Source organism: Xiphophorus couchianus, chromosome 16, assembly GCF_001444195.1.
Source record: "Xiphophorus couchianus chromosome 16, X_couchianus-1.0, whole genome shotgun sequence".
In the NCBI taxonomy this organism is placed as follows: domain Eukaryota; kingdom Metazoa; phylum Chordata; class Actinopteri; order Cyprinodontiformes; family Poeciliidae; genus Xiphophorus; species Xiphophorus couchianus.
In genome coordinates, this window is record NC_040243.1 from 8605943 (window position 1) to 8628336 (window position 22394).

At 36.0% G+C, this 22394-nt stretch overlaps 1 protein-coding gene across 2 annotated transcripts in view; it reads left to right on the plus strand.

Annotated features, from left to right (window-relative positions):
* Window positions 1-3972: 3972 nt before the first annotated feature.
* Window positions 3973-22394, plus strand: part of baiap3 (BAI1 associated protein 3) — a 44329-nt gene continuing 25907 nt past the window's right edge. The window contains exons 1-4 of one of the 2 annotated variants that reach the window (XM_028042102.1): window positions 3973-4212; window positions 12632-12774; window positions 21250-21337; window positions 22224-22307. In XM_028042102.1, the coding sequence (XP_027897903.1) occupies window positions 12638-12774; window positions 21250-21337; window positions 22224-22307 (309 nt within the window). In that variant the 5' untranslated portion in view covers window positions 3973-4212; window positions 12632-12637. Of the gene's footprint in view, window positions 4213-12631; window positions 12775-21249; window positions 21338-22223; window positions 22308-22394 lie in introns of those variants that run through there. The other variant, XM_028042101.1, reaches the window with a different exon arrangement.

The following is a 22394-nucleotide window of genomic DNA, read 5'->3' on the forward strand; positions in this document are numbered from 1 at the left end:
GCGTAAGTCACCGTTTACAACTGCTTTACAGCACCACGCACTGGACAGGAGGGAGTATTACTGAAATGTTTTATGATTTACGTCTCATTTGACATTGTTTATAGCCAGAGCAGAGGTCCATAGCGTACCTAAAAATTGTGCTCAAGTAACATTAGCACTGCTTCAACATGTTTTAACTGAAGTAAAGGTAAAAACTAGCCGTCCAAAGAATTACTAAGAGTATAAGTATTTCATGAAAATGCTATATGAGTACTAACTGATTATAAAACATGTGTTTTGACATTTTACACTGTCACAAGATAGACAAAAACGTGAAATTCTGTGCAAACGGTGGTATTTTAAAGACTAAAATAATAAAAATGATCCAAGTAACAACAACAATAACACTGATAATAATTATGAAAATAAAATTACAAAATATATTATTTTTAATACAATAAGTTTGAAAGTCATAGATTCAAAACGTAATGTATATTAGCATTATTATATCCAAGATGATGGGATATTAGCCAATTATTATTATTATTATTATTATTAGTAGTAATAATAATAATAATAATAATAATAATAATAATAAACTATTAATTTTTTTAGACTTAAGTCACATAAACGCACATTTAGCTGTCTTGGTGTTTGCAAATCAATGTTCTATCCCCATTCTTTAAACAATAATAATATTAAAATCACCTTCTTCTGTGTCATACTGTTGCGCTGAATAACATTGAGGCTTTTCACCTTCTTGATTCAATATTGCCAGGGAAGACTGAAAAAACAAAATAACAGGTGAATGCTTCTTCAGTTTTTTGTCTCCCTGAGGGGGGCGCAAGAAGCACGCAAAAACAAAAAGATGGATGAGAGTCTGTTGCACATAAACGCATGGAATACAAATTAAATTGTCATTGTTTAAGTTATTCATTAACAAAGATGGCATGTTCATTTTTTCTTTACCCTGGTAGTTACATTTATAGTTGCACAATTGTGACTTACGTTACTGTTACAGATAATTATGTAATTGTGTTTGTTGCTTTTTTCTTCTTCGCAATAATAGAAAAGTCAAATTCTCTCAACTGAACTGAGCATATGTCCTGAACTCTACCCAATGAGTTGTGTGAAATTAACCGAGAAACTTGTGAGGTTGGGCTTTATGATTTATTTCAGAATTACAGGAATCAAATTAACAGCGTAACATAATGAGGGCATGAGACTGAATTTTTCTCATGTTAAATTTGTTTGACATAGACTGACGTGATCAACATTGTTTTGTTCCGAGGTCAACACTAATGTATTCTGTTTGGGGATTACAGTGGGTACTTGAATTAATTAATGCAAAACTTTGGTTTGAAACTTCTAATAATAAGGTTGTTTTGTTAAGACGGAGATAAGAACAAAAAATAGACTTGTACATTCAAACCTAAAAGAAAATCCTAAGAATAGACGTGATGAAAATAAATAAACAAAATAATCACCTATGAGAAAATATTGATCCAATATAGCTTAACATCTGTCTGAGAGCGGGACTTAAAAAGTCACTTTTCCTTTTGCCCCGGTTATGACCAAATCCTTCACTTGTTATTTGCCGTCAACACTTCAAGTAGTTGAAACCAGCTGGGGAAGTTCTCTAATGATGTGTCCATGGAAACAAGGAACATGGTCACATGTGTCTTATCATCACTCTGCACAGGAAAAGCTCTATACTTTATCTTGGGTCTTACAATAATGCCAAGACATTTCAAAGTCAAGAACAAGTCCACATTTGTGTTTTTCCGTTTTTCCTCCTTAATGTGCTTAACAAAGCCTCTGATAAAACCTTTTGGATTCTTTACTTAGCACTTATCTCAGATTGAATGATTTGATTGTACACCCCTCTATATATAGGCATTTTGGAAGAGAGAGCTTAAAATTATTTATTTACCAACCCTCAACAAACCAAGCATGAAAGCACTCAGTGAATAAATCATTTTGGAATCCTGAACCAACTTTTATGTCCTTCGAAACCAATGAATTTTTGGCAAAGAATTGAGATAAGGCTTTAAAGATTTAGGATTAATCTAATGTTTGGAGAGTTTTATTTACAAAAACAACATCTATTGTTTCCAAAGATTTCATCAGTGTTTTTCATTGAAGACAAACATTTTAAATAATTTACAAAAAGGAAAATTAATACTTTAAAACATGCTTTATTTGACCTCTTTGATGTATAATATTCCAATAAACTCTAATTAGGCTGTAGTAGGAGATTTTACTTTGTGACTAAAAATGAATTACTCCTTTCCACACTATGGGTTGAGGCATGCCTGCACCCTCTGTGATAATGACCATGTAGGAAATCTTTTTTTAAAGAGAGGTTATAACCTGCAGGGATATGCTTGTGTGCCTATTTAAAGAATTTACTTGTGTGTCCTTCTGCCATTGTAAACTAAAGAGTGAGAAAATGCCTGGTGTTATGCAGATCTAACTTGATTGTAAATATACCAGCTTTTATTGAAAATTAAGGAACAGCATGCACAAACAAGTATTATTGTGAGCGTTGAACCAGAAATAAACAAAGGAAACGATTATATTGTTTGTTTTTTTTAAATAATTCTGATTTGAAATGTTAGCTGCATATCAGTATTTGGTTTAATTTAAAGTGATGACTTAAAGTTTGGTTTTACAGCAAGTTGTTTACTGAGTTCTTAACTCTAACCTTTGCTTCCAGAAGTTATCTTCTGTATATTGACAGTTATTTAAAAACACAATATTGTTTGCTGGTCTCTTAAACATTAAATAGACTTTGTGTATTTGCTATTTTGTATCTCTGTCATGCATCATCATACTACTACATTAACTTCTGGCTTTGTTTAATTTCTCATCTACTGTTCGAGCTAATTAAGTTAAAGAAAGGAAAAACCCATGAATCACGTGTTGACTGACAGCTGAACTTGCTCCCCTCTGCCTCGGAGAGGATTTTTCTCGGCGACATCCCCTCAGCAACAGTCAAATGATGCGTTCACGGACATTCTGTAAACATTTACTTTAGAACTTATTCAAAACTGAACGCATATTCAGTGAATTAGAAAAAGTACATTTATTTTACAATTAAGCAAAACTTCAACTTATTTTCTAAACATAAATGATGTGCTTGATTTACAATTTTCTAAAAAGAAAAAAGTAAAGTAATGTCTTTACATTTGGAAACCAAACTATTTATATCAAAGTAATGTAAATTATCCCAAAGAGAAACAATGAAGTCTATTATTGCCACTGTGCTTAATTAATATTGAGTTGCTGAAAGAATACAAATTCTCTGATATACAACCTTTCATAGAAGTAGGCATGTCTAATTAAGGATAGGCTACCAAGGTTTGAAAACATTGTTCTTTCAAAATGATTAAATTGATAGTTTTTTTCAGCTGTATGGTACACAGCGCTGCCCCTCCACTACCGAAGAGAAAAAAGGCAATTGAGCAACTAGTTTAAGTTAAATATACTTATTGTATTCATCAATTGTTCTTACTGTCTTTGTTTATATTAAGACTCAGCTCTATCGCTGTAAAGCACTTTGTAATTTCTTTCTATAAAAGGTGCTCTGCAAAAAATGTTTACTCGCTTGTTTACTAAATCAGAACAAATAACGTTATTGTAACTCAAATAGCAAATGTTACATTATGTTAGCTGAAGTTTAAAAAAATCTGAAATAGTGGTGTTGTTACTCAAGCTTGTCGTACCCTGAGAATTTCATACAACATTTCCTCATTTCCTACAACCTGATAAAATTGAACTATAACAAGGATTATGTGCTTACACAAATTAGCATTTTTATGAATAGCTTTGGCTTCAAGATTTAAAAAATCTTGTAGCCAAAGCTAAAAAGCCAAAGCTCTTCCCAGACTTGACTGATGGCGGGAACACGTTTCAGGCTAAATGGTATATTTCTGACAGTAGACAGGGTCCGTGAAGTATCGCTCTACTTCCTATGGCCATATTTGGGTTGGCATCGGGGGAGCGGAGGGGTGAGCATTTCGAGAGACTAATAAGAGCTTTTATCTGTCGTCTATCTGAGGAAAAAGACCCAAACGTTGTTTTCCCATAAGTTGACTGCGTCACGTTCACAGCAAGGAGCGACGTCCTGCTGCACTGATCAGAGCTTTGATTGTAGGAACTCTAACACACGCAACCTTTGCAAAAGAAAAAAAATATATATCACTCTGGGAAAACTGTCAAGACACGCAGGTAAGATATATGTTTATATAATTTTTACTTATGAAAAAAAATATAAACATTGTTGATCAAGCTAGATTATGCACGAATTGCTTTTATGATTCCGTAATTGCGAAATATGACTCTGAACGTGCACCTGTTGATTTGAATTAAGTTCCAGATAATTTCAAATCAGTCATTCTTGAAAGAATAAAGTTCTATTAATGTTCCAGTAACAGTAAAATAATATAAGGGACTATGTCGAGGATAAAGATTTCTTACAAAGGAATTTGACCTGTCAGACATATTGTGTTAAGAAAAATAATTTATAAATAATTTATGACTGGAATATAAGCAGAAGTTCCCTGTATGTTAAACAAGAATGTCCTACCCATTCAAACCTAATCAGCTGGTAAGGATTGACTCAGACTCAAGATTGACACTTTTTTTTTTTTTAAAGGGAAATTATGCCAAGATAAGAAAAAAACTAATTAGAAAACAATAAAATATGGTAAAGTGAAGAGCTGAAGATATGGTTGCAGACTGAAGACATCCTGAGTTGACTGATGCACTCGTTTCAGAAGCAGTGCTGTGAAGAATCCTGTGGAGGTCTCTCTCACTCTCTCTTGCTATTACACGCACAGGCACACACACTCACAGAGATCACAGCTCCAACTGTCTTACCCCAGAGACAGCCCCAGCAGTTCAGTGCTTTCAATTTACCTGTGCTGCCTGTATTGACAATAATTACATGCCCAGCTGATTAAAAGGGCAATAAAAACTACTAGGTTTCATTATTCATCAGCTGAATAAAGGACAATAGAGATTAAACTCTGCGAGCGTAATCAACACGAATATCTGTATTTTGCAGAAATCTTCTGTGTCCTTCAGCACAACTCTCAACTGATTTTCTTCAGAAGCAGACTGGTGCAGGTCATAGCCTCACTTCAGGCTGATCTGTGTGTCCTTGCTAATTAATCATTAGAACTACAGAGCGAATGTGTGTTCATAACTCAAAAATCATTTCTTAAAACCACAACTTCCCTACATGTGTTGAGTCATGACAAAAAAAAAAGGTTATAGTAATGCAGTACAACTGGGTTGCTTTGTTCAGTCTGTAATTACAGCCTGTTGAACAGTAGTATGACTTCATCACATTCTTCTTAATGTGGCACAGTGTCTTGTGGATTCAGATTGATGTTTTTGTGTAAACTATGGAGGTGGCTCTATTGCAGAAAAACTCAATGTCTGCTATTTTTGACTGGAGAGGTACTTTTGGAGTGTTATCAGGCTGACAAAAGAGTGTATTATTGGGGCATAATAAGCAAGACTTTGTGCCATTGTACTAGTTGATTTTTTTTTTTTTGTGTGTGTGCAACTGTCATTAGTTTTTGCTGCTTGGCTGTGCAGCAGAGGCTTTTTACAAAAGCACACAGCCGTCAATTCTTGGAATATTCTCTGGCAATCAATTCTGAAGCCAAAGTGCCTGTCATGTGTCTTAACAGCGTAAGCTGCTTGCAATAGACCAGTATTGTGCTTTTTTAGCTGGTTATGGATTATGTGTTATCCACAGGTGGTTGCAGTTAAAGATCCCAGTCATGTCTGCTCTGTTTTTACATCCCTCCATCCCTCCATTTGGAAAGCTTATTAAGGGTTCGAAGAAGACCTGACACTGTGATCCATTTAGCCTATGAGTCCCTAAGGGCCTGCCACATAATAACATTAGTGGTCATTGATAAAGCTTTTTGCTCTGTCTTAAACCTCATCAGGAAACATCAGTAGCACTACAGAATAATCTCCTCAAGGTTATGATATGATTTGAATCTGTATCCCCTCTGACTGGTGTGCGAAACAAGGTCTTGAGAAATATTAAGGTCCTAAGTGAAAGTGTTGTTACATTCAATTACATAAGCTGTCTGCATCCTTTTTTTGTGGAGGCTCAAAGGAATGTATTAAATTATCTTCTCCCTGGTATTTATATTGATTTAAGCTATTAAGTCTCACACAAGGACATGTGTGCCTACATGAAGCTGGTGTTAATAAATGGATGTAGAGCACATTGCAATGACGATTTTTATTATTTCAGTGTTTTTAAATTTTATATGAGAGCATAAAGTAGACAGTGAATACCTTAGGTGTGTGATTTGTACTGAAATATTCTCAGGAGTGCCTGGTGTGCTCATAAAAAACTCTGCACCTTTCAAATCATTTGATCTTTTTGTCTGTTGAACCAGGCATCATTAAACTTGTTATTTATGAAGTGTGCGTTTGTATAAACACATTATGACATAAAGGGGTTGTTTTTTCATCCTTCACAGAATTCCATTTACCTGTATTTACCGGCTCCTTTCCCTCTACGGTTACCATAGAGACACTCTATCCCCATCAGCAAGTCGACTTTGGTTGCAGGGCTCATCGGCTCTCTTGCAGGAGCGAGTCCGGTAGGCAAGTGCCTCCCTGGTTTGACTTCGGCACCAATGTAGCGAGAAAGGCATTTACTTAGCTTTGACAGTGTTTCCCTGGAAGCCCGTGGCCCGACCAAGGCGGCACGTCGCCCCGTTTTGTCACTTTGGGTTGACGACCGAGACCGTGTGAAATCCAGCTGGGAGACATCCACCCCTGTAATTGAAATGAGTTCACCTGGGAGACAGCTGCAGCGCCGTGCCTGGAAGCTGTCACAGTCTGTGCATGTGGAAGTGATATGAGAAGCACTGAGCAGTTATCACTCGGTCTGTGACACCATTGTTTAAAAGTTGGGAAACGTTTTCACTGCTCAGTGCTCGCAGCAAACATGCCTCAGGTATTCCAGATGCATGGCATTTAGATATGTGATGAAAAGAGCAGAGAGCTGGTAAATAGGAGTCACTCGATGGAGCATGAAACATTGAGTTGTTCACCTGCAGTGACAAAATCCACATAAATATAGCTGCAGCACAGCTTGAAGGTAGAGGTGCTTATGCTCTCATGCGAGACTTTGTTGAGTAGAAGCATGGATTTCTAACAATATTTGTCAATATTTTAAACACAATTTTTGATTTTATAATCTCAAGTAAGAGTTTTAAAATAGTTTCTTATCTTTTTTTCTTTTTTTGGCAATGTATATTATCTTAGTTTGCACATTTTAGCTGGTTTCTGTGCACCACAAAGGAGTATTTGTGGAGTTGGGACAATGCAGCAACCTTTCATCCTGGCTCATTGTGCCAACAAAATATGGTTTGATGCCTCTTAAGAAGAAGCAAGCTCACCCGAGAACAAGATTTTTGTGTTTGTGGAAGCTCTTTTCAATGCTAACAGACAGCTGTTTTTGCTTTGTTGCCAGTTCTGTAATATAAAAAATATCTCTCTGATTTTCACTCTTGACATCCAATGAGAATACTTTTGACTTGTTCTTTTTCTCCCTCTGACATTTAGTTTTGTTTGATCTCAAAATCTTGCACAGATGCTTCACTAATCTTCAGCCTGTGTTTCAAGCATTGGACAGTATGATAACCTCCCAACAATTGAACTGTATCTTGGCATTAACATAAAACTTTAAAATAAAACTGCATAACAAAATGCAATAGCTTAAGAATTCCCTGAACTGCTAGTAGACTGAAAACTGTAGTTTTAAAAGCGTTAGTTTGAGAAGAGTGATCATTCAGCATTTTTCACGACTGGAAACATTCATTTCCTAAAAAAAAAAAAAAAAATCTGTTTTTTCTGTAAGTATGAGAAAAAATATTGCACCCTTCTTTCAGCCAGCTCACTGGTGGTTACATATAGCCAAGGAAAGCACCAGTCTCTCCAGCATTTTTGTCTTTCATCTCATTAAAAGAACTGTAAATCATAGAAATAGTTGTAGATTTTTTTCTTTTTTGTGTTTGTGTTTGTGTTTCTCAAACTGTAACTTTTCAAAGCTTTACCCTACCCTAGCCAAATTTTCCTTGGCTCAAAGCCAACCAGACAGAAACTTTATGTATGATCAGAGAGGAGATGAAAAGTTGAAGCAATGTTGCTTTATACCATTAAGGTCCTGGGTTTGAATCCATATGTGGGGATTTTTGTATGGAGTTTTTTGTCTTTCCCTGCTGTGTACGTGGGTTTTCTCTGGCTACTCCGCACTTATGGAATATTCCACTGTCTTCCTCCCTCTAAATGTATGCATATTTGGTTAATTGACCACTATGAATTACCAAAAAGTGTGTCTTGGTCATGGTCTCTGTTTTGCCCTGTGTTGGATTGGCAACCTGGCCAGACAGTATCCAACTCCCCATCCATTGACTGATGGACATAGGGACCAGGCCGCCCCCCATGAACCTGCAAAGATTAATCTTGTGCAGAAAATCAACGGATGGATTGATGTCTATATTGGTTCTTTGTCAGAACTATCCGTCTGTTTTGCTTGAGATCAGAAAAAGTTCAAAGTCTGCTAGTGAAATACATCATTCCTGTGTTACATCTGTTTTGTCATTGATATTTTTTTCATATTTAGAAAAATTATTTTTCATTATGCAGAGAAATAAAGGTGAATAAAATAGGATGCCATAAATTCAATTTGGACCTCTGCACAAAAATATATACAATCAGCTTCAAAATGTAGCATTCAGACAACTTGCGTAAGCTCAGAGAGCAATCGGCAGCTTTAAAAATAACTAATGTTTAGTTATTTTGTTTTGTCTTTGTGACTCATCAGCAACCCATGGGACCTTCTCTTAAGCATCTCATGCAGGGCATTTATGCTGCTTGGTTTTAAACTGTTTATGTTGAAATTCAAATTCTAAAATACTTTAATGATCCCACAGGGAAATTAAATAAATGTTAGAGAAGACAGAGCCAGCCAATGACTGAAGCTGAACTCAACTGATGAAACATGCACACCCCCACAGACACGCATACACAATAGTTGTTGACATTAATTAAGTCAGGGAATCATGGCCTGGAGTGAGCAAATTATACATTGTATCTTTAATATATCAAAAAACACCTTAGCAAATAATTTTAATTTTCAGTGGACATTGTCAGACTTGGATGAGAAATATATTTATTGAAATATTGAAATATAAGAAATATCCAGATTTAAATCCATCTGAAATTAAGATTTTGTGACCGTCAATGGGTTTGCTTTGAGCTTGACTGAAGTGACAACATGATGAAATTACCAGAAATATAGTTATTTTAATAAATTATCCACAGTTGCAGGTGTAAAATGTACAAAGTTTAAAAAATATATCTTATTTTCTTTTCCATAAATATGTCTAACATTTTTTGAACTTCTTTTATTATTTATGCTGCTGTATTCAAAGACCCAGCAACTCATTATATCTGAGTTCTCAGAGATTTATTGTGTCATCAAGGAAGTCAAGAGATGTTTCAGCAGTCAACAAGTCTTTTTTTGTTGTTTTGTTTTGCTAACAATGATTTTGTCATTTATACTTTTAAGCAGCCACTATGTGTTACTACAAGTCACAGCTATCATAAAAAAGGTTATATAAGGTATAACTTGAAGAGCTCCAGTTTTTCTCAGGTGTTTATAATGAATAACAACTGGTATTGTCATTAGAGAAGAACTAAAAACTGAAAACTTATAGTAACTTACTGTATGCTTGTCAGCCTCCTAGCTAGACACCAGACTGTTCTTTGGCTCAGACAATGATGCATCTTGTACCATGAATTTTGGACTTTCTCTGAGCCAGAACTCTGCGTGCATTCTGCTTTCCATTCTGTTGGCTCAGCGCTCCAAATTATTACACTCAAAGAGGCCAACATGTTTCATTTGCTGGATCCATTTGGTGTAAGCACTATGCTACTAAATAGGCAAACCTAAACCGTGCCATTCAAAACCAAGGGAGAAAAATGAATTAGTGTCGCCTCTAATGTGGACCACAACAACAAGCACCCTCTTCCTACAAGTACACCAGGCTAATTGTCCTCAAAACTACTGACAATGCTTCATGGCATCATTTTCACATTGACGCAAACACATAAGCCTGTCATCTGTTGAAAAGAGTAACTGACTGCAAGCCTGAGTGTGTCTGCCTGTCTCTGAAAACAACTATTCCATCAATCAAATCCCGTCTCTGTTTAGTCTTTGTTGCATGTTTTTTTGTGCGTGTTTTGTTTCCTCTATTTTTCCCTGCTGCTCGCAACTGTTGGAGCTTAAAAAGATAAAAAAAGATGCAGAGTTAAGCAGGTGGTGCTTGTTAACAGGGCTGTTAAAATGTATTTGCAGCTTTTGTCTTTTTTTTCCTTTTTTGTCCCACTAAAATGTGACAGATCATCAAATATGTTTTGATATTAGACAAAGATACATTGAATGAAACCAAAGTGTAGTATTCAAATGATGATTTCATTTACTAAAGGAATAGCCATCCATACCAACATAGTGATGTGTGATTAACCCAAATAATTAGTTGTAGAACCCAGGACAACTAATTCAGGGTTGTTTTTTTTACATCACAATGAAAGAATTTAGGTCAAATTCATTTTGGAGCTTTTGATTTTAATTAGCCACATTTGAGAGTTTTGAGTATGAACAACTTTTTTAAGGTAATATAACAGAATTTGAATCTGATTTAATTCCAGACTTTGACAAGGTCTCTTGTTTTTGATGTTTTTGAGACAGTCAGAGGTGGATGTGTCGTTCGGGTGCATTTTCCTGCTGTTTAACTCGGGTGCGCTTGAACTTAAACTCAAACTTGATGGCTTGATATTCTCATTCAGGACTTTCTGACAGAGAAATTCATGGTTCCATCAAGAAAGTCAAGTTATCCAGGTTCTGAAGCAGTGAGGAAGCCTCAGATCATCACATTTCAACAGATGTAACAGAACACACACCATTCTCGAAAGGAGATTTTAGTTATCGGTAGGGTTGTCCCTCTATTCTTTATTTGCTGGACAGACATTTTAAAATTTTAAATGTTTGGCTGTACAAAAAACTTACGTTTGTATGACTGAAAACTTTAAATCTGCTCATGCTGAACTTTTACTTAAAATACACAATAAGCAGGTGTGCAGCTGCAGGGACTATGATAAATTATGCTTTGTTTCAATGAAGACTGCTTGAAATGAACATGTGGGTTCTGGTATGATTAAAAGAATTAACTAGTAATAAAAGTGAAAGCTGTGCTCAAATTAAAGTCCTTCCCTGAAGTCTTGCAAAAAAGGTCATAAGAAGGAACTGCAATCAAAATGAATCTCATTTTTGTTTGCTCACAGTCCCTGTTCTGTGTAAACTGACTTGATGCTGTGCATAGGAAATATTAAGTTTGATTCCTATACATGTTCTATTATTACATGCCGCTCTTAGAATATGACAATATGTTCTGTTGTATAAAGCATCTCTATTAGGAACAGTTTGTTCCATTCCTTTGTGTAGAGTAGGAACTGTGAGGTCATATGATTTAGACATGCTTAGAGGACTCCAGGAAGCCAAAATGAAAATTCACTTTGTGGCAAGTGGTTCCGAGTACGCCAACTCCGTCTCTGAGAATTGCTTAGCAACACATTGCCAATCTCTCTGAGGTCGCCTAGTAGGCTCATGTTGCTGTCACGATAACCCAAGAATAACTTTCTCTGCAATAATTGGATGACATTTGAAAAAAAAAAAAAATCCCACATGTTGATAAATAAGATAGAAAGTTATTATCTTACTGTGTGTTTTCTTCTCTAAATATGTATTTTGCCTGTTTTTATAATAGAATTTATGTTTGTTTTTTGTCACCCAAATCCAATATCTGTAGTCAAGATGTGCATAGTTAAGAGGTTTAGGTTTTGTACAAACACATACTTTCAAAAGCTATGGCTTTGAAAGTGAATAACTCAAGACATTCACTTAAAAATCATAAATTCTCCTCTGGTAATTGTATGAAGTTAACTTGTTAGACTGAATAGTAAGAGATGCACAAAGTTAACAAGTGTCCTTCTGAAGCACAAAAGTTTCCCAAATATTATCACTAGAGTCTGTGTTTGCACAGGATATGTTAATTCTAATTTTAATTATCCTTTAATAACATGCAGTAATTATTTCTATGTACATATAGGATTAAGGTGTCATTTCCTTTATTTTTTGTGCCTTTTCTCAAAACAAACCACATGCCAAAAAGCTTTTCCATTAACTAATCTGAGCGTAACAAAATTCATCTTTTAAGGTGATTTTTACTTTGCTTTTTTAATGATGTGTTTCATATAAATGGCAACAATTATTGCTTTAGAGTGTCTCTTCTATTTTTTTAAGCTTTACAAGAATATAAAAAAATATATACTTTGAACGTGCAAATTAATATTGTCCTGAATCTTGGGGTTGCTAAGTATTTACAGAGAGCTAAAAAGAAATTTATTATTAATGCTATACTGAGTTAAAGCATAAAAACTGAAAGTATCTCTACCTAATTTTTTGTATTAATTCTTTCAAATGAATTGAAATAAATGTCTAGTTAGGCTGATGTGCGATTTTTGTCATTGCTGTCTTTGCTAGTGAAACATGACGACACTGCTTGACCTGAAGAGCAGTGTGCTAAGGCAGGTCCAGAGGAGCCAGTCTCTGAGGACTCGGAGAGAGGCCCCGCCCGCTGCCAGCAGTCCCCTCACACACTGTCCTCCTGAGCCCTTACCTCGCAGGTGAGTCACTGTTGATCACACAAACACAGATCATCACACAGAAGATGTTATAAAAGGTCACTCTCTCATCACCTGGTCTTGAGTAAGTACGACCTCAGATAAACAAATTATTAAGCTGAGACAAAATATTAAGCCTCAACACGATGAAGCTGAAATTCAAAAGTACCGTAATGTGTAGAAAAGCTGCTAAACATCTTGCAGCAATGATAATTTTAAGGTAATTGTCTTCCATCCTAAATTGTGGGAGAATTTTGACCTTTGTTGCATCACAGGTATTTCTTAAGGTCCATTTAAATTACAACTTATTGTAATTTTAAATGTACTCTTTTCATAACACCTTTGAGTTCTAGTTTTATAATTGTAATATTCATAACTTTTAAATTTCACGCACCAAGTAAAACAAGAATGACTGGATGTGTATAATTATATTTTTTATTTTATTTTTATTTTCTTTTTTGCAATTTATGTTCTTATTATACAATTTGAACTAAACAGTAACACTTTTGCGAAATACATTGGTAAGAGGACTGACAACTGAATTTATTTTCACTTGCAAATCATGTTTTTACTGTGAAATGATGGATCCAAAACTTTCCAAACTGATAGGTCCAACAGATTTTCTTTTTTAATTTGAATCATTATTGCTGTTGTCTTTGCTTTTCAACATCATGGTAACAGAAACCTGAATGTTCCAATCAAACAGAAGGACAAACCTCTTGTGTTTACATATTTAATTGAAGTTGATGATATTCAGTGTTTTTGATTGAAAACACCTGAATGAATCATAAACCTTGCTTAAGGTTAAACATAAGTGTTCAGTCTGTATAAATCTATATTACATTGTCTAAAACTGCCAGCTACTGCTTGAATTATTATTCGCTTGATTGTTCCCATTACGGATAAGTAATAGCTTTGCTTATGAGATTCTTTTTTTTGTGAAAATAAAGCGTGGTCAAGGTACCTCAACAGATAATGACATGTCTTCAGAAATGGCAGCAAAAGCTCTGAAGTAATAATTCATGTTTGCTATTCATTTGTTTTCCACTGGTTGTGCTGGCGAAGCTACAGGTCATAATTTCTTGCTGGCACAATGTGATAATATATCACATTTGTACCTAAGCCATGGCTCACACTGAAAAAGTCATCCAGACACAGACTTCCCCCCTGTGACACATTAACCACACTGTTACATGCACAGACAGGCTCTTCAGGGATATAAATGCTGCTTGCTTGTAAAGCAGCTTTAAAACCTGGTTCTGATGTCAAAAAGCTTCCTGAATTTATTTCAGTGATAAACGTGGCTTCTCAGATCAGGGAGTAGCTTACCAAACCACTAGCATTTTAAATTTTTTCTCAGTTTATTCTCAATTTATTCCGGTCATGACTCTGCCAATGTGTTTTGTTTGAGGGGATCTTTTAATAATTCAAGTAGTTTAAAGAAAAATTTGGAATTTTTAGGGTCTAAACTTAATCCTAACTTCATGATAATTCAGACTAGAAAGGCAGAGAGTATTCTCCACTTCCATGAACACAACAGACATGATGTTCTATCTCTAGAGTTTTTAAGAAACTGTGCTAGTTATTTTACCGGCCACTTACGTTAGAAAGCTTAAATCGCTTTTGCTTTTAGCTTTTGCTATAGGATAATAAAATTCTCACTTTGAATTTATATAGTCCATGATCTGGCATCAAGCTATGTTAAGTAAAGAGAAATATGTGAAAACATCTTAGATAGATTAGGCAATGACTGGTGCCTTGTTACAAAGTATACACTTGCTTAAAAGTTAATATTTCACAAAAACAAATTTCCTTAATTTCAGTGCTAAGATTAAAATGGCTTTTAATCAAATTACAAGAGTAGTAATCAGGGAGGAATGTCAGAGGGCTGACCAAGGACCCAATGGGCATGCACTTCACAAATAAGCAGTGTATGGCAGAGTGGCTGAACAGATATAGACTGCTTGAATTTAGCCAGAAAAGACCTTAGAAATCATAAGACCAGGACAAAGAAAGTTATCTGAATTAATCAAACCAATAGAGAATTTTGTGTTTTGATCCTTAACACGGTAATATTTGTATTACCTTCGTATTTTGACCACAGATGATTAGCAATGCTGTAAAAACCTTGTAGCAAATTATGCCTAAATAGTAGCCAAAAAGCAATGCTTCACAATTAATTTGCCAGCATTTTGTATCTTGATTGAACATCAACCTCAATGTCTACATTTATTCTATCATTTCTCATATTTTTGCATCTCTATTTGCTTTCCTTTTGGCCAGTGGAGGGGCAGGCAGCGTAGTTCTCACTATGCGGTTTGATATGATAACTAATGAAGTCTCTCAGGTGAAAAGAGTCATCTCATATTTTCCAGTCTCATTCTGAGCTTCATCTCAACCCAGAAGTGATAGTATGAACCTGAGGTTTCTATGGCAAACCAAATACAGGCTGCTGTCACAATGTGAACCTTTACTTATAAAGACAACTACATCTATTTTTTACCAGGGAAGTTTACCACAGGTTTGTGTTGCATAGAGTTACATTTGGGATTTGAATGATTAAAGCTAGGCATAAATAATAATACATGGTTTGATTTTTTTTTTTTATTTAATCCAATGTTATTTTGTTTTATTTATTCTGTTTTAATGCCGCTCAAATATGGTCTGGAGCTTTTCATTAACAGCTGATCGGAACTGACAGACAATGTCTCACCTTCTTCTCATTTTCCGTACCAGTTTCCTGGAGCTGCAGCCTTCCCACTGAGCCTCAGCCTGAGCGCTCATCATTAGATCCAGGCTGTTGATCTTTGTTATCCATTCAGACTGCTGCTGACCTGCCTGCTCTCTCACTCTAATTGAGAATTTGCAAATGAGGCCGGGTAGATTTGGACTGCTTCGTTTGCAGCTGTTGACCCAGTGGTAGAGTCAGTCGTCAGAGATGAGGCTCTCTGAGTAGACAGTGACTGGCAGACAGAGGACATAGACATTTAATTCAGTTGAGCACATTATTGGTTTTACCTCTGTGAGAACTGATTGTTAAATCTCTGGAAATGTTAAAATAATAATAATAATAATAAAAAATTTAAAAAAAACTCAGATGTGAGCTGGTCAGACTGTGAAGAAAAACCCACAGGATTTATGTTTGATTGTATACTTCTGCTGGTTATTTACATGTTTAGTCTTCCCTCTGATTGCTTTCAGCAGTGGCAAATGTGATATTTCACACTTAATTTGCTTTCGTTTTAAATCTGAAACTTGCTGCAATGTCTTTAATAGCTTTGACTCCTTGTTGTCCCTGTACTGAAGCTATTACATCTTCATACTGGAGAAAATGAATTAGAATGTTGTTAACTAGGAATCCTGAATATGTACATAGTTTACATAGTTGTACTCCAAAGCTCATTTATAAATTATTATTCCTCATTAAACTAGAGATTTAAAAAAGTTGTTTTAGAAATTTAAGTAAAATGTACATAATACAAAGCAGCTATTGGAAACTGCATTTTATGTTATTGCCCACACAACCACATGGAAGACAGTTGTCCAGTAAAACCACTGACATCCTCCACAATGGGCGAAGGCCACAAAAAGGCCTTGATAAAGAGTACATTGTCCAAGCATATTAATGAAAAGAGAAGTAGAAGATAAAAGTGTGGGAAAAGCTGGTGCAAAAGCACCAGGTTTTGCACCAGTCTTGGATTGCTTCACAAGAGGATTGTGAACCAAGGCCCATTCAGGAGTTTGAGGGAAGTCCACAATTTGAGTTCTTTGTTTCAAGAGCCAACGGACAGATACATATCCAAGGCACAGATTTCAACTTTTGTGCCCCTTCTGAACAAGAGATAACATCAAGGTAAGTCTTACCTTGGCAAGATTTGAGGTAAAACTTGACTGTTTTCTAGTGTTGCAATGTGCTCTTTTCAAATGAAACTGAATTCTGCATTTCATTTTGAAATCTCTGGTCCCAGACCGGGGTTTGATGATGAATTGTCAATGATTTGGAAAGCTATGTCCTCTGGTGGAGTTTTGTGTTTCAGACAAAATAATGTGATTTTTCTATTGTAAATAATAGTTATTTACAATAGAAATTGTAGATAATTTTCTATTGTAAATAATAATTAGTTTTGTACCCATCACTGTTATCCCAAGCATGACAAAGAATGCGACATTGTTCCAATCCAACTGGACAATCCAAAACAATCCAAATCCAGTGTAGTTTTTCAAAAGCTATCTTTGTGTTGTGCCTAAGCAAAGTCAAAATGTGTTTAACCTTTTTATTATTATTATTATTATTATTATTATTATTTTGGCACCAAAATATAATTGTCAAGTTAATGAATGGAGAGATGTAATTAGAGCTTTTGTGGTTGTTCTGGTTTTTCCGCTCTGAAGCTTTTCCACCTGTAATGTTTTGTTTGTTAATCAGAGACATAATTACAGTAAAACAAACAGTCTTTGTATCACTGAGCTTGATCCTTGTTGTAAAGATCTTGTTTACGATGCGAGATGCAGGCTTATATTGTTGTGTGACAGCCATGATAAGGCCAATTTTTTTAAAAAGAAGGATCTTATTTTGTTCCAATCCAACTGGATGTCGCATTCTTTGTCATGCTTGGGATAACAGTGATGGGTACAAAACTAATTGTTATTTATGCACGGCCATAGTATGTTTAAGTTTGCAGAGAGTGCATGCTATCCCCTTCATACATCCATTTAAAGGTGCTTAAAACAATTCTCTTAAATAGAAGACTTACATGGGATTTGTACTTTCAATTTTTGCTGTGCCTCTGATTCGCTCTCTTCAGAGGAAAACATGATTGAAGCATCTGGATGAATTTTAAAAATAAATTAGAAATTTTTTTTTCCCGTTTTTTTAAAGACTTGTTTCCTAGCAACATCAAATCACTGTTATTCTGGTTATGCTGGTGTGTTTGTGTGTCTGTATGTGAGAAACAGAGAGAGAGACAAAGAGAGAAAGACAGATTGAAAGATGCATTTGAATTGTGTTTTTATATATGTGTAAAGGTCAAATCAAAATAATCTGTGTGTAATTTTAATCAGTAGGGTTTTATTTCGTACCTGAAATGTATTGCCTCCCGTTCAAAATGAGACAACAATCTTCAGGCTGACCACCAGAGGACGAGACAACAACAATACCTTAAGCAAATGAACACAGTTGTAGAAAAAAAACCAAGTGTCCCCAAATACAGGCCTTGATTTTATGTTCAAATTAAAACTCTAAACACCAAGGAACCAACTTTATAATCAGTCATAAGTGTCCAAGTTAACTTACATTTTTTCTTCATAGTTCTCTCTTCTTAGAAATCCTAAACCTCTTAGCTAAAGCCACAGCTGCAAAAACCTATTTAAATATTTTTCTCTGAGAGAGTCTTCTACAACTTCCAAAATGTTGGTAGATAACCGATAACCGATAACCTCACTCCTCAGCTGTCATCATGGAGGACTTGTAATTTTGTCTAAACTTTCTTAATTAAATACATTCGCTACTTTACTCAGAGCTGGTAGCCACATGCATCCTAGCTTTTCCAGATTCAAGTTAACAGCTTTTAAGCACAACTTCTTACAACCATAATTTTTTTTTTTTTAAAAAAAGCTTTTGATTGTCAGTTTTACATGCCAATAAACTCATCACCACATCTCATACTGGACTGTGAACCACACCATCAGTGGTTTAACTTATATTCTGTCAAATCACAAGATAATTATTTCACCTTAGTCACATTTTCAAGTTACTTACTAGTTAGCATACAATTAGTTAATCCTAGTTATCCAACCTGAAGCTCAATTCCTTATTCAAATTAGCTTAAAACATTACTATCTAAAGAAAGGTGGCAGATTACGCTGAGTCATTGACTCAAATGCCAAATAAACAGTACAGACCAACAGTTTGGACACACCTTTTAATTCAATGAGTTTCCTTTATTTTTATGACTATTGACATTGTAGATTCACACTGAAGGCATCAAAACTATGAATAACACATGTGGAAATATGCACTAAACAAAAAAGTGTAAAACAACTGAAAATACCCCTTATATTCTAGTTTCTTCAAAGTAGCAACCTTTTGCTGTGATTACTGCTTTGCACACACTCTGCATTTTCTTGATGAGCTTCAAGAGGTAGTCACCTGAAATGGTTTTCACTTCATAGGTGTGCCCTGTCAGGTTAATAAGTGGGATTTCTTGCCTTATAAATAGTCATGAAAATAAAGAAAACCCATTGAATTAGAAGGTGTGTCCAAACTTTTGGTCTGTACTGTATCTCAATATGCACTAAGCCATCTTAGCACTACTGCAGAAGCTAATATCTACAGTCTCCCTGACCTCTGTTGCTAATCAGCGGCAAGGAAAATGAATGGGGCTCCAAGATTGGTTGCTTTGTGCACGCCATTCAACAGTGTGTCAAGTTGTATTGCACAGAGGTACTTCAACTTCCCACTTTCTTTCAAATATTTCAAAAATCTACAAAAGCATTAGCGTATTAGCAAATGTTTTATGAATAATTTGGATTCATGTTCTACATAAGAATCGGTGAATCTGTTTTTAGTGATCCATGAATTTGAGGGGTCCATTGTATTGCAGTATCCACAGCTTGTTTTCCTAAAACAACAATCTAAATTTCTGAGTTTTTTCAGAAAGATTGCCAGTGTCTTCAAATTTAGCTTGCTCTAAAGTAGACAGAGGTTGGGAGCTCAAAAGGGTAAAACAAAATAACTGCTGTTTTCCATTTGGCCTTCCTTATCTACTGAAACTCTTGTTTTTTGTTGACTTATTCAAATTAGCTTAAAACATTTCTATCTAAGGAAAGGTGACAGAGTACAAGAGCCGGCAGATTACAAGTGTCATGATCTGTGTTTTTCCTTGTTTATTTAGAGTTTTCTGTGTCGTTAAGTCTCTTCGTTGTCCTGTCCTCCCCTTGATTGTTCCCAGGTGTGTCTCGTCTCTGTGATTACCCTCCCGTGTATTTAACTCCACCTGTGTTCCTTGTTCGTCGTCGGGTCCTCGTCAATGTCTAGCCTTGTTGTCGTCAATGTTTAGTCTCTTCGTGTTCAGTGTGTGTTACTCCTGCTCGTTGTTTAGACTAAGTTATTTTCATTAAAACATCATATTCATCATACCTGGGTCCGCTGCATCTGCCTCACCACTCTCACCACCCGCACTTCCTGACAACAAGAGTCTTTTGAATAGACTCTTGCTTCTCTGAACTTTGTCTGACTTTGTTTTAAACATCTCACAGCTACCTTTGAGTCTTTTACACTCATTAATACAGTTCACATCCTTGACTGTTGCACACAGTGTGACCTAATAGCGTTTATTACAGCATTTACTGATTGAGAAAATCCTTTTTCTCGGTCACTCATCAGAGCTGATTAGGATAAAAATAAACCAACTCTAGTAAATAGCCAATTTGTTGGAAACCCACTAATTGTTTCATACTATAATAACTGTGAGCTATAATCCCACTAGCTTTAATAGATATATATGTACACGAAATTAGAATTAATCTATCACGTTGTCTAATAAACATCACACATTTCTCTGTGTATTTGGCCTGACATCAGTGAAAATCCTCCCAGTTCTCCCAGCATGCCTTCTATTAGTCTCCATAAACACCCTCACGAGTTTACCATCCGCTCTTCCACCATGCTGAAAGTCAGTGGGTGCTGGGATGGGCTGCCATATGCCTGCTGCGAAGTGATGACGCTAATAAAGAAGGGAGTAGGGGCTCTTCTGCACAGTGTTGCCTGATAGATGAGAAAGAAGACAGAATCACAGTGGGAGGGGATAGTCAGGATGAGGCGTTAAAAAATAAAGGAAAAAAAAACACAGCCCGAGTGATTGTGCCGGTTCTGCTACAGCTCACATCAGGGCAGTTATGTTATTTCCATACAGCCTGAGAGGAAGGCACCCCTTGAGAGATTTGGGAGGGGGGAGAGGTTGGTGAGAGGGCGGATTTATTGGGGATTCCCAAGGTGTTCAGCCAGCTACCCTTTTTCTGAACATGCCCTCATCACCATGACAACTGTGACTAGCGGGAGTTTTGGGATTCATTCCCACCTGGAGGAAACAGAAAAGCATCATTTGCATATTGGGCACAACCCGACATATAAAATTTGATTAACATGCTTCATGCAGAGTGTAACTGAAAGCCTTCTAATGCTAGACAAGAGAAGGTGTTTATACATCTGATAAAACACAGAACTGCAGGAGAGGAAGTCCTGTAGCACATTGATATCATGTATTGATAAACCCTGATCAAAATGTGTGTTAACAAGATGCTGTTTGATCTCACCAATGTCACCAAACATGGATGTGTGTTCACCTAATACTCATAAATATTCATGTGCCTAGCAAATCAGGTGATGTAGCCTATTTAGGTCAATTTGTGTAGTTTGTCCTCTTATGATAAGTTGTAGAAATAAGAACAGTTTCTCATTTTGCTCCACTTTCTTGGCAGGATTTCAGGGGAAAGTGCGGAGTTCTTTGAGCGTATGAATGCCATCCTGCAGAAACAGGAGAACATGATGCGGGCAGCCCCGGATGAGGTAACCCCAACCCAACTTCCACCTTTCCATCTGTTACACACTCGAAACGTGAACAGTTTGTGTAGCCAGCAGGGCACAGAGCTGTCTTTCAGCCCACCATCATGACCACTATGACGTCCACAGACAGAAGGACTGGGTTAAACAGGGTGCTCAGAAAACTGGGAGCTCAGCTGTTGCACACTGCTGTCGACTGATATGTTCAGACTTTACTGGCAGAGCAAGACATGACTGATGAGAGCAACTCATGACTTCACACCCAAATTACTGCATGTTAGCTCAGTAAAATGACACAAACGGAAACCGTCAACGTTGGTCAAGACGTGAATCATATGCACGCTGCTTTAAAAATCGACAAACTAAAAGAAATTAAGTTTCTATTTGTAGTTGTGACATCGAAATTTAGTGGCATTTCTTTCTTCAGTTTTTAACATTAATTAAAAATGATCTTACTCAATAGTTTATGCTATTGTATAGATAGGCATTATTTTACAAAATTGTGATTTTTTTTCTCACTTACGTATTATGTAAGAGTAAATAAATCTCAACTGTATGCAATATAACCCTTAAAGCTTATAACGATTTTAGTGTTAATGTAAATATCTAAATAAGAATAATGTGACCTTGTATAGATAATATCAGCCAAGCTCTTATTAATTGTGAATACAGCTTGTAATTTTCCGTACAATTCTGAAGTCCATGCTGATGACATTTACATCTCCTTAGCCGTTTCTGATTGCTTTATTGTGTTTGCAGACCAACCTTTGTGAAGTATTTTCACCTGACTTAAGTGATACTTTCCATTATCTGACTGCGACCTCAGCTTCTCCTCTCTGATGACCAGCAGAACCTTTTTATCAGAGCCTAAACTGAATTTGTCTCCTTGCAGTGCCAAAGAGGGCCATGCACAATGCCGCCACCACAAGAGCATGTGGACCAGGCCTTTATATCTGAAAGAGTCAGCAGGACAGAGGTGTGTCGGCTTGTTTTTTGCTATTTCCATTGTGTTTCAGCAGGAGTTATGTTTTAAAAGACGAAAAGAGGGGAAAGAAACGTGGCT